This window comes from Delphinus delphis, chromosome 12 (assembly GCF_949987515.2).
Source record: "Delphinus delphis chromosome 12, mDelDel1.2, whole genome shotgun sequence".
Classification (NCBI taxonomy): Eukaryota; Metazoa; Chordata; class Mammalia; order Artiodactyla; family Delphinidae; genus Delphinus; species Delphinus delphis.
This window is the reverse complement of record NC_082694.2, coordinates 54,799,221-54,812,984: the sequence shown is the minus strand read 5'-3', so window position 1 is coordinate 54,812,984 and position 13,764 is coordinate 54,799,221. Positions and strand designations below refer to the sequence as shown.

Genomic DNA, 13,764 nt, shown 5'->3' with positions numbered 1-13,764 from the left:
TGTTCTTCAATTATGAAATTAAAACCACACTTGCACTCACCTGCAAAACAGCACGAACTGACTTTACACTATCAAAGCATGGAAACACGTAATTTATGTATGTCTCCTGATCAGGAGTTACTCCTATTTCATGCATTTCTTTGAGGACTTCAACTATACCTGTAAAATCAAATTTAGAAGCACAAAGATGAGGAACTTGGAATAAATTAACAAAAAATCAAAAAGTTCAGTTCATTTACTTTCTGAATTATAATGTAGGAAAAGTACTCAGCATTTTGTTTATCTGAAAGAGAAAGAACAACAGAACTGGATAATAAGATGATAAATGAAAAAATTTTATTGCTCCTTCCTTCATCTCTCCCTATTAATTCAGGAGAAAGTGCTAAGGAAATACCCTAGAAATTAAAAGAAAAATGAAAACAAGCAAGATGCTTAGTAATTTCCAGTATCCCAATTGAACAGAGATCATAAAACAGCACTGCTATCACAGAGCAATATGGATCTACAAAATAAAACTTGACATGACGAAATACTGCAGAGAGAAGGGATTAGAGGAATGGGGTGAGAGGAAATCTTTCCAAGACAAAAGTGTTGTTTTTTTTTTTGCAGTACGCGGGCCTCTCACTGTTGTGGCCTCTCCTGTTGCAGAGCACAGGCTCCGGACGCGCAGGCTCAGCGGCCATGGCTCACGGGCCCAGCCGCTCCACGGCATGTGGGATCCTCCCAGACCGGGACACGAACCCGTGTCCCCTGCACCAGCAGGCTGACTCTCAACCACTGTGCCACCAGGGAAGCCCTGTGCTCTTCTTCATATGCAAAGATTACTAAGCACCTGACAGGAGGACATAGCTGCTTTTCTTTTCTTTTTAGCTGCTTTTCAATTACTTGTAATAGTCTTGTGCTAATCTAATGTCCCTTCTGGCTAGTATTGACTGCTTTGTCTGATAAGACACCACAGAGAAGTGACAAAACAAAAACAGGTTTTGCAATTTAAAGAGACCTACCTTTCAACCCGGGTTCTTCCACTTAATGGCAGTGTAAATCTGAGCAAGTAACTCCATTTTTCTGAGCCATTTTCTTAGCTTACACACTAGAAATGGCAATATGCCAGAACCGTGCCTTCTAGACACTTTAACATGTACCTTTTGGCTTGATCCTTCTACCCACCATCCATGGATTAAGCAAGGCAATACGAGTCAAGGCACTCAATAAATAGAACGATTTTCTGACCTATAAGAGTTCATGCTTATTGAATGGATAGAAGCAAAGTAACAAAAATTGTAAATATTACCCACAGGTATGGAAGAAATTCTGTGGTCTAGGCCGACAGGAAGATGGAGGACAATAGAAAAAACAGAACATACTGAACAAAAAGAACCGCAGTATTACAACTCAGTTTAGATCAATATATCAGGTTCATACTAACAAGGCTTTCATTTCAGCCTACTGGGTAGGCAGGGATAAGGGGGGTGTATACTTCTCTATTTAAATAAAGCTGGAAATGCCTTTAGAAGTCCAATAATCTGTATTTTAACAAAAGTGTTAAAGTAAGCGATTTCTTCAAGATCAGAGACGTGTCGTGAGAAAGAAACCTTGTCTCCTAATTGCTGGCAGGTGCTTGTAACACTACAAAACTGCAAAAACCTACACTTTTCCCTCCAATCAGAAGGATGTGGGATCAAGTCATTTTGCATACAGGAATGATAATACAGCTGCCTATTTACTTCTCAGGATGGTCATTAAAAAAAAAAAAAAGAAAAAAAAATGTGTGAAACCCTAAAAATACTAAACAAATGTTAATAGTAACAGTGGGGCTTCCCTGGTGGCGCAATGGTTGAGAGTCCGCCTGCCGATGCAGGGGACATGGGTTCGTGCCCCGGTCCGGGAAGATCCCACATGCCGCGGAGCGGCTGGGCCCGTGAGCCATGGCCGCTGAGTCTGCGCGTCTGGAGCCTGTGCTCCGCAACGGGAGAGGCCACAACAGTGAGAGGCCCGCATAAAAAAAAAAAAAAAAAAAAAAAAATTAACAGTGATTTAATTTTTTTAGCTGTCTTGAAATACTCTAATAATTTCTAAAATTTAGCATAAGGTAACCCTTAATGTTTGAAAACAGGCCAACAAATTGATTGCAGATAGAAGATTCCTATTCCTATACAAACACTTCCCCTCATCATCTATGCCTCAAATATATTTTATTCTCTTAGTTCATTTTTCCAATAATGTTTTTCAGGGAGAGGAGTGCATTCTGCTCATTTAGATGACCTGGGTTGGTAGCATTTGTAACTCATGTATCTTTCCAACTGAAACTAAAGCAGGTTTAAGAAAACCTGGGTTCACACCATTGCTCAGCCAAGTTCAATCACTCCCTCAAGCACTCTGAGGAAGCACACAAGGATATTCCCTTCAGTAACTATAGTTGGACAGGAAGAGGGAAACACTTCTCAATAAGGAGAAAGAAAGGTGATTGATCTGACATACCTACAAATATCCTCCTCAAAAATACAATTCATATTTCTTTTTAAAATAAAAGATTAAAATAATCATATATTAACTTAGATAAACGAGGATCCCAACCTCTGTGAACTTAGAAAATCTAAACAATCTAGTAAAAATATTTCAAATGTAGGCACAAGAAAGTTTATGAATCTAAAGGAAAGTCTCCATTCAAAAAGTTTTATAAGAATTAAAGTAGTTCAAACTATTGGGAAAGTATATGGTTTTCCTGAACAAATTCCACCAACTAGGACTCTTTACTCCACATAATTTTAGCCTCTGCCCAGAGCGCTCACTTTACGAGGAGGCAATTTCTTACTTTTTAAAAAGTATCATCTACTCAACCATTCACTCAACTGGCATTTAGGTTTTCATACCAGCCCTTCCTTTTATATTTTACCTGTTTTATATTCTTATTTTCATGTTTCCTAAATATACCAAGGGATGTAGATAATCCCTCAATCACTCTGCATTATTTCCTCTCACTTGGGCCAATTTGCTAAAATTCTAAGAGAGGACTTTTCCATTTGCACAACAGAGAAAAATACTAGCAAGATAAGCCATGAGGAAGTCATTATAAGAATCTTTTTTAAGGGTTGGCCAAATTTGCAGCCAGGAAAATTCTAGAATTCAATGAAAGTTTGATCATCCTATTGTTGAACACTTGGTTCAGTCTGATCTGACCTCTACATACCTTTCTTTGATTTCCTGAAGGGTTTTATTTATTCCTTATGAAACACTCCTCTACATCCTCCATCTCTGTAGCCATTATTTTCTTCTGTTAATTATTTATTTCTACCAGTTTATAATGACTTTCCCCAAAGAACAAATTCACTGCACTAAAAAGAATCTTACTTTCTTATCTTACACTGAAGAAACTATATAGAATATATACAGCCATTTCCCTGTTACATGAAGAAAAGACTGTAGAATACATACTTTACTCTATTTCAGGACTTCCTACAAAGGAGAAAGTACTTTTTAAAAACTGTAAAACAGCTGACAATCTCTCGTACTCTCAAGTTAACTTTCCAGCTTTCCTATTTTTCCAGTTAAAACCTTCACTGATTAAAAAACTTGGTACCACTTTTAAAATATGTCCTTAATGCCAAAATCGATACCTAATTTTTAACCAATAGCTAAGAATTTTTATAAAACAAGTACGGCATATTTACAAGTGTCTAATATGGAGGTGTTACGGTATTAAAAATAAGTATTTACAACAGGAGGACAGAAATCCTAGTTCTAATCCCAGCACTTCTGACAACTAGATGTGGAACCTAAGATCAGCCACTGAATCTCTCTGGGCTCTCAGTTCCTTCATTAATATAATGTGAGCTTTCAACAAGGCACCTTTGATTCTACGATTCTAAGAAAAAAATGGCTTCAAGATAAAGTCCACTTTTCTACTAGTTTGAGCTACAACTATGGAAAGAATTACCTGAATTCTTTCATGTTTACTAAGTAGTAAAAATGTAGTAACCAATTCAAGTCTAGATACCATGATAGGCTGAGAAAAGGAAATTTACCTGATGAATAAACAAACATTTCAACAGGAGTACCAAAAGTATTTTCATATCTGTGTATTGTGGACAATACTAACATGGCCAAAGATTTTCATGGAATGATGTAAACTTTCTGTGGTTCAAAAATACTAGGATTAAAGGTTAACTCTTAGAGTTTTCAGAACTGGAGGATATGCAAAGAGTTAATCAACTAGCATATTGTTTTCACAAAAATTTTTCTAAAAAGGATTTAGAGACTTTTACAGCCAGAAACAATTAGGGAATACTTGTTTCACTATTTCCTTTAAACCAGAAGACGGCTATATATTTAAATAAAATTGCAATATGAAAGTCTGCTAAAAGCACTTTTTTTTGTTGTTTGTGCATTTTGTTTGTCACCCAATGTCATACTAACAACTCTGCATCTCATTCTAAAGCACATTATACGGCGCGATAAAATGAAAAAGACCATTTTTTGTTTCCCCAAGGGGGAAGTACTTCTGTTAAAAGCATCTTTTTATGAGACTACTCTTTCTGAATTACCAATAATGCAAACCAAAGAATTAGATACTGTACTCTAAAATTTAATATTTGTTCAATTCTTATTCATATCCTATAGACATCCCATGTGTACAGGTAAAAGTATGCTAAATGCTTAAACGTACTTAAGAACCTGAAAGATTGAACATTTCTGTCCTTCAATCAGTTGGCTGTCAGGTCATGAGCATTCATTTTGCAATAAAAGTTTTCCTGCCTTTCCTATTATTTTAACTCAGCTCAGTTAAGAAGAAATAGACTGGTTCACAAAGAAAATGGTCTGATTGTATATATTTTATCTTTAATAAGGCTAAACTAATTTCAAACACTGTAAGTATGTAAAATCAAGAACTAAAGAGTTTTTTGAAAAACTTAAAAACAGTGAACTATTTAAAACCACAATCACAAGTCTGAATATCAAGATCAGAGATGAATTAAGAAATGAAATTAAGCGCTTCCCTGGTGGCGCAGTGGTTGGGAGTCCGCCTGCCGACACAGGGGACACGGGTTCGTGCCCTGGTCCAGGAAGATCCCACAGGCCGCGGAGTGGCTGGGCCTGTGAGCTATGGCCACTGAGCCTGCGCTCTGCAACGGGAGAGGCCACAACAGTGAGAGGCCCGTGTACCGCAAAAAAAAAAAAAAAAAAAATGAAATTAAGATGAAAGAAATCCATTATGTTTGTTTTTTAAACGTTTACCTAATACTTTACTACGACTTAATTCTATTTTCTCATAAGATCTAATAAGCATGTTTTCCCAAATAATTAAGTGTGTGTAGAAACTGTTATACTGGATATCTAAACCACTATTAAATCTGTAAAAGGTAAAACCTAACCTTGAACATTTTTCTCCTTCTGATGTCCAACTAGTAATGGCCAGAAATAATGAGTTCTGATAGGAAAACCTTCTTCCTTCAGAGCCTTCATTAGAGCTTTTGCCAAATCTGAAAGAGACACCATAAAATATTACAAAGCTACCTCAGCAAAACTTACTTATGTGGGTTTCAATTACGAGAATATAGTACCCATTTTTTTGGCTAGTAAAGCACAGTGGAGTGTGAACTGGAAAGGAGATGTGTGCATCTGGGCTTCCTTTAACTTCTTACAGTAGTCTTTAAGCTTCTCTGCAGGCTAGAAAAGAAAGGCACCACATCAGCTGAATCTGCAAATATCCTACCATTTGACCTTCTGCAAATATTCTACCACTTTTGAGATAAAAAATTTGAACTTCTCACCCTCTTTCTATCCAATAATCTTCCAACACAAAAACAAACTTCTCTTAATATTTATAGTTTGTCTAATCTCATAATACGTTCTCTTATTTTAAAGAATATTATTTCACTACCAATTACAGTGTCTACAAAGAAAAAATGGACTATGTAAATACCGTATTCATAGTCACACAGTGTCGTAAAAAGAAACTGCCAAAGTCACTCAGACTGTCTTCCCTTGATATAGGACATGCTAATAAAATCTGCAATGCTGTATCTTCCAATTTTTCTGTGACTAAAAGCAAAATGAGGTTCATTGTATCTGGAAAGAAAACAAAGACATCTTTTGTTACCGATTTGAACAATATTTCTACACTGCTACCAATATGAAAGACAAACTTATGAACTACAAATACGAAAAGGATTTATCTGCCTACATGATAGTGAAACACTTCCAAATCAAAACATTCCCACGTATTCATTCACTCAAGTTTTTCAGTTTATTAAGCTGACTTTAAAAGAATCCTATGTTCATCTACCACAATACCCTATTGTTAAAGAATGCCCTTTCCATCATGTAGAAATAGTAATTCTTATTTTTAGAAAAATCATGAAAGTAAAAATTGTAAAACTACCTGGAATATATCTTCTTTCATATGTAATTTTTTCCAAAATTTCTGAGACATATTGAGGATATCCAGCTTTACTGAAGCTAAAGATAATTTGCAATATATCACGATCCATAAGGTAAAGATCAGACTTCTCCACTTTCTCCAGGGTCTATAGACAGTTCCAGAAATTAGAAGAACAAGTTAGACACAAGTTTGTTTTTTTTATTAAAGCTAAATAAATTAAAATACCAAGATTTTAAAAACTTAGAAACACATACCATCTAAAGGTTTAAGACTTCTCTTATGAAACAGAAAAACATTCTATTCCAACAATAACTGTTACATCAACACCAAAGTACTGAACTATAGTAAGAATTCTCTTTCAAGACTGTCTACAAGAGATATCTTTAAAAACATATAAACTACACTTTTCTGCATCCTGCAAAATGTAGCACAGTTTATACAAATGATTTTAAAGTATGTTTATTTATATAAGTCACACCTGTTTAACATGGTCAATGTCACCCTTCTCGGCATATGCATTCAACAGTGCTAGGTATGTGTCTGGACCAGGCTCAATTCCAGCCTCTTTCATCACTGTGAGAATATTTTCTGCATTCTCCATATCTCTGTAAGTTAATTCAAAGAAAATAAAATAGATTACCATAATACTGCCAAATGTCATATCATTTAATCTAGAAAGTATTACTTACGCTTATTAAAATTAAAATTCTTAAGTACCATTTAGAATTGTAACATCAGAAAAGAATAAATACATATTAAACTGGTAACAGATTTCTGAAATAATAAAGATCATAAACATCTCAAATTTTTATAGGTAACTTTTCCAAAAGAGAAACCAAATTAAATAATAATTACATAGACATTAAATAACGCGCCCTCTTTCACTTGGTATGTTGTGACTTAAATTTACCTTTTTAGGAAAGAATAACATTTAGTAAATTATTCTTCAAAAATAAAAATATTTTCCAGGTCACTAGCAGAGTAGTTAATAAACTTTACAAAGTCAGTTACCTTGGATCAAGTCCAATTTTTAAAACTGAAATCTTCAAATAAAAGTTTGATGAAACAGATAAATTTAAGAATAATTTATTTTAAGATGTGCATGTTCTACCACACACACTCAAGATTTTTTTTGAGAGATAAACATAGTTTAAGAATTTTCCACAATAATTTTCTGTAATTTAAATCTCACTTGAGAATAAAACCTTAGGTGGAACATTACCCAGCTCTTGCATGCCCTGTAACAAGAGCACTGAATACTGCCTCTGTGACTGGAAGATCCTTAGTTTTCATAAATCCAAGAATCTTGCTGCAACAAAAGAGAAATAAAAATACTTCTTGGAAATACACATGAAAAACACCTTTTACAACATGTGCACACAAAATTCCACTCCTTGAAGTTCTATCAATAGTCTTGAAGTACTCTTGTTAAAAACACTAGGTAAGTTTTAAAAATCTGATTGTTTCTTCTGTACTAATTAACCTTTAAAAAGCATAAAGTTTAGTGATTCATTTCATTAAAAATGAGATTGTACATTTCAATTTATTTCTTATTTCCTAAACCCTCCATCCAAAAGTATTAATAAATTTTACATGAGCAGAGAAATGTCATAACTAATTTTATACAAATCACTGAAAAAAGAATATTATCAGTTTTATAAATGAATACAGTGTAAATGGTTAAGAACATTTACTTTTGGAAACAGCAATTAAAAAAAAAGTAAAGTCAGCTTTGTACCTCAACAATTTTAAACTTCTGCTCCAGTAAATGAAATTTTTAATTAAAATAGCAATTTTCAATTACACTTCCCCTTTTACAAAATTTTATATTTTATCTAAGTCATATGACCAAATTTGCTAGGTTAAAATACTTCTGAAATAATTTTTTTACTAAGTAGAAACTTAAAAAAAAAAGAATGAAAATATTCTAGGTTTACAAGACTTACAAATTTGTTCGCTTAAACATACATTCATAGAACTACATACCTGGCACCTTCAATATCTCCCATATTACAATAAGCAGCAATCAACCTTTGGTATGTCACCTGTCAATGAAATGGGCCAGTTAATACTGCCTAAAAATTTTTTTTTTCTGGGTAAAAATAAAAGTGGATATGACCAATAAACATTTATAATAGCAACTACTTACTCGATTTGGTTGAATGTTTGCTTTCTCCATTTTTTCCAAGAAGTCAGTTGGTGAAAATTTATACTCATTTTGAAGGTAGACTTTAAGCAAAGCATTATAGTGACTTACATCATACACAGTACCTACAAATGAAATTTAAATCAAATTTTTGGAAGAGCACTTAAAGTCATACCCTTTAACACAACTGAAATATGTGCACCTAAATGTAACAAACAAGGAGGGTAAAATGATCACTTCAGCATTATACCCCGTATTTAGACCCACCTATATAGAAATTCTGCCAGAACAGAGGAAACTAAGTACACAAGAGAATAATTACTGAATTAATGGACAGTTACAAGTAACTGCCTATTCAAGGATTAAAAGTTCTCTTACTTATGAAGCACAGTATTCCCTTCCTGTTAGAAAATGCTGACAAGACCCCTGTATTTTTTTTAACATATTTATTGGAGTATAATTGCTTTACAATGCTGTGTTAGTTTCTGCTTTATAACAAAGTGAATCAGCTATACATATACATATATCCCCATATCTCCTCCCTCTTGAGTCTCCCTCCCACCCTCCCTATCCCACCCCTCTAGGTGGTCACAAAGCATCAAGCTCATCTCACTGTGCTATGCGGCTGCTTCCCACTATCTATTTTACATTTGGTAGTATATGTAAGTCCATGCCAATCTCTCACTTCTTCCCAGCTTACCCTTCCCCCTCCCCATGTCCTCAAGTCCATTCTCTACATCTGTGTCTTTATTCCTGTCCTGCCCCTAGGTTCTTCAGAACCATTTTTTGTTTTATTTTTTTAGATTCCATATATATGTGTTAGCATACGGTATTTCTTTTTCTCTTTCTGACTTACTTCACTGTGTATGACAGTCTCTAGGTCCATCCACCTCAATACAAATAACTCAATTTCATTTCTTTTTATGGCTGAGTAATATTCCATTGTACATATGTGCCACATCTTTATCCATTCATCTGTCAATGGACACTTAGGTTGCTTCCATGTCCTGGCTATTGTAAATAGTGCTGCAATGAACACTGTGGTACATGACTCTTTTTGAATTATGGTTTTCTCAGGGTATATGCCAGTAGTGGGATTGCTGGGTCATATGGTAGTTCTATTTTTAGTTGTTTAAGGAACCTCCATACTGTTCTCCATAGTGGCTATATCAGTTTACATTCCCACCAACAGTGCAAGAGGGTTCCCTTTTCTCCACACCCTCTCCAGCATTTATTGTTTGTAGATTTTTTGATGATGGCCATTCTGGTGTGGGGTGATACCTCAATGTATTTTTGATTTGCATTTCTCTAATGATTAGTGATGTTGAGCATCTTTTCATGAATTTGTTGGCAATTTGTATATCTTCTTTGGAGAAATATCTAGTTAGGTCTTCTGCCCATTTTTGGATTGGGTTGTTTGTTTTTTTGACATTGAGCTGCATGAGCTGCTTATAAATTTTGGAGATTAATCCTTTGTCAGTTGCTTCATTTGCAAATATTTTCTCCCATTCTGAGGGTTGTCTTTTGGTCTTGTTTATGGTTTCCTTTGCTGTGCAAAAGCTTTGAAGTTTCATTAGGTCCCATTTGTTTATTTTTGTTTTGATTTCCATTTCTCTAGGAGGTGGGTCAAAATGGATCTTGCTGTGATTTATGTCATAGAGTGTTCTGCCTATGTTTTCCTCTAAGAGTTTTATAATAGTAAGACCCCTACATTTAAAGTGGCTGAAAGATTTTTCCTTATAAAGCAGTCCTTGCCACATTACAGATACCCTGAGATGGATGAATTGTGACTGCAGTTGTTATATACAGGTAGGACTGTGCTAACAATTTTGCTTATTTACTAACCAGGCTACTCAGTGTTTGAAGGCTCCATTTCCACTCCATTTCTAGTTGCTGAACACCATTTCTAGTCTGCTATTGTTAATTACCTGTATTCCAATGCCCTTTGTTTTCTTTCTATGTTTTTTGTTTTTGTTTTTGTTTTTGTTTTTGTTTGCAGTATGCAGGCCTCTCACTGCTGTGGCCTCTCCCGTCGCGGAGCACAGGCTCCGGACGCGCAGGCTCAGCGGCCATGGCTCACGGGCCCAGCCACTCCGTGGCATGTGGGATCCCCCCGGACCAGGGCACAAACCCGTGTCCCCCGCATCGGCAGGCGGACTCTCAACCACTGCGCCACCAGGGAAGCCCTCTTTCTATGTTTATCTTGCCTAAGGCCATATCAATTAAGGTTACCACTCAGCCTTACCATACCAACGCACAACATGACATCAGGGTTACCATATCAATACAGTGCTAACATGTTTTACTAAATTATCAGGAATTAAATTTTATATCTTTATTCAACTGCCTGTGGCTACACAGGCCTGTGGTGTCAGTTTGACATTCAAAGCAGTAGAGTCCTGTTCTATTAAATTAAAACTTGTTTTTAACCTTAGACATGTAGTGTATTTACTATGTTTCAGGCACTGTACTAAGTGCTCTGCATACAGAGGTTGAATTACTCTTCACAACAGCTTTCAGGAAGGTACTGTTATCATCCCCATCTTACAGATTAGGAAAACTGACTCTTCCATTTACCCAAGGCCACAAGGCTAGTATATGACCATAAATTTGAATGTAGGTAGTCTGCCTTGAGAGCCCAATCTCTTAACCATTGTAATACTTTATACAGGGCCTTATAGGAAACCATATGCAAGTCCACATCTGTAATATAATTAGGCAACAGGGTTACCATGTAGTGTCTGAGAACTTTCAAAAAACCATCAACTCAAGCTGAACTCTTAACAATGGTTGGCTACAGCTCTAAGGCTGAGGAAGTTATATTCTATAATTTTATAAAGGTATTTACTCTAGTGTGCTGGAAAAGCTGAGGAAACTGCTGAAAATCCAGATAAGTAACATCTACTCTGGATTTTCATAGATTTTAGTCAAGATCAATGTTAACATAACTGGGTTTCATTTCTTTATTTCTGCCACATTGACATGGTTCTACAGATGACAAAAACGTTTCTGTGAAATTCAGTAAAAATTTTATCCCCATATTTACTATTATGTCTAGTTAATTTCATGGGTCATTTCTTGAAGAATAATATTTTAAAAATACATAGTGTATCTTTCATAGAGTAAATTAAAATCTTTAAAATTTAAATTAAAAACTCAAAGTTTAGGGACATAATCCTAAAATATCTTACTTTAATAATCAAAAGCTATATAATAGCATTTCCTTATGTACCTTACCATATACCCTTATACCTCTAATACTATCTCATGGCTCTGGCTCTGCTGTCCATTACTTTTAATGTTTTAATATTATGTTCTTGTTCAATCTCATTATGTAATAATTTTGTAAATTGTCATCCACTTACATTTATCTTATACTTATTTTGTTCAAACCTGAAAGAATATCCTAAAATATTACTATTTTAGATAAAAGCCAGGTTTCTTGCTAGATTAGTGCTCATCCATTGGTGTATTTCGGATAATTATTCTCTCTTCCATGTATTACCTTGTGCTTGCCCACAGTAAAAGTTACCTGTCACTTTTCTGTCATCTCACAGGGCTTTTTATGTGTAGTTATGTTAATTAGCTTGGCATTTTACTGTTCAAGAAAAATATGGTGTCATCTGAAAACTTTAAGATGTCATTATATAGTCCCCTTCATTAAGATTATATAAATATATTAAATGTGGACCTGTCCTTAATACCAATACTTAAAAACATGTTTGCACTTTTTTGTTCAGAGTAGTTTTTATCCCTCCCTACCTTTGTCTCTAAACCAGAGTTCTAGTGATCAAAGTTTTTTGCAATCCCAAATAGATTAACAGCCTTTGTAAGAAATAGTTTTCTAAAAAAATTACATCTATCTTTTTCCAAAATGTGATTATTTTCTTAGAGAATTTTTTTTAAGTTAGATTTGACTGACTGGCCCCAAGAGTGGAACTGGGTGTCTGGGGAACATAGGTCAAAGCCTTTCACTATAAACTTTATTGAACCTTTTGCATTTGAACCATGTTAATATTAACAGATTTACTATTTAATGAAGTAGAATTTGAATTTTTTTGAAGTCAAGTTAAATTTGCTTGAACATTTTCTACAATTTCAACTATTACTACTTTAGTACCCAACATGTGCAAAACACTGGAAGGTTCATGACAAAGATCTAAATATGAATAAGATAAGATCATCAGCCTCCAAGAGAAGAATATCTATTAAAAAGACAAATTCAGGGACTTCCCTGGTGGCGCAGTGGTTAAGAGTCCACTTGCCAGTACAGGAGACACAGGTTCAATCCCTGGTCCAGGAAGATCCCACATGCCGCGGAGCAACTAAGCTCGTGTGCCACAACTGCTGAGACCGTGTGCCATAACTACTGAAACCCACATGCCTAGAGTCCGTGCTCCGCAACAAGAAAACCCACCACAATGAGAAGTCCACACACCACAACACAGAGTAGCTGCCACTCACTGCAACTAGAGAAAGCCCGCGTGCAGCAACGAAGACCCAATGCAGCCAAAGAAAAAAAAAGACAAACTCACAATTCTAATGCAGGAAACTGATGAGACACTAATTGGGACTGGAGGTAAAACTCTAGAAAGGAGGGATTTAAATTATAGCTTGAAAAATGGATTGACTTAAAGAGTAAGAAACAAAAGAACACTCCAGAAAAGATAAATAACCTGAATAACAAAACTTAAGGAGACATATATTATCATGATGTGGCCAAGAAGTACACCAGAAGTAATTCTATTTTTAAAAATTTAGGGCTTCCCTGGTGGCACAGTGGTTTAGAGTCTGCCTGCCGATGCAGGGGACACGGGTTCGTGCCCCGGTCCGGGAAGATCCCACATGCCGCGGAGCGGCCGGGCCCATGAGCCATGGCCGCTGAGCCTGCGTGTCCGGAGCCTGTGCTCTGCAACAGGAGAGGCCACAACAGTGAGAGGCCCGCGTATCGTAAAAAAAAAAAAAAAATTTAGCATATGGCAACATTGAAATGAGAGCCTATCATTTCCAGACTAAAGGGGACTAAAGAATCCCCTTTAGTCTGGAAAACTCAGTTCCAGTCTCGGATCTGTCACAGCTCATTCTGTAACTTTGGACATATTACCTAAGCTAAAAAAATCTCTTACAGCTTAAAAAAAGTCTGTGAACAAGAGTCATGGTGGCAATCTACCAGGTTTCTAACAATATTAATTCAACAACTAGTTAACAAGTGTAATAAGTTCAAAGCATTATTCTACTG

The 13,764-nt window shown here is 35.5% G+C and overlaps 1 protein-coding gene across 2 annotated transcripts in view; it reads right to left on the bottom strand.

The window, feature by feature from the left end:
* Positions 1-13,764, bottom strand: part of LRPPRC (leucine rich pentatricopeptide repeat containing) — a 105,660-nt gene that overhangs the window by 74,936 nt on the left and 16,960 nt on the right. For both annotated transcript variants that reach the window (XM_060026704.1, XM_060026705.1), the window contains exons 4-12: positions 8,529-8,650; positions 8,366-8,424; positions 7,602-7,688; positions 6,858-6,984; positions 6,380-6,524; positions 5,921-6,066; positions 5,559-5,664; positions 5,370-5,477; positions 41-159 (exon numbers count right to left, since the gene is read on the bottom strand). In XM_060026704.1, coding sequence (XP_059882687.1) covers positions 41-159; positions 5,370-5,477; positions 5,559-5,664; positions 5,921-6,066; positions 6,380-6,524; positions 6,858-6,984; positions 7,602-7,688; positions 8,366-8,424; positions 8,529-8,650 — 1,019 coding nt within the window. The remainder of the gene's footprint in view (positions 1-40; positions 160-5,369; positions 5,478-5,558; positions 5,665-5,920; positions 6,067-6,379; positions 6,525-6,857; positions 6,985-7,601; positions 7,689-8,365; positions 8,425-8,528; positions 8,651-13,764) is intronic.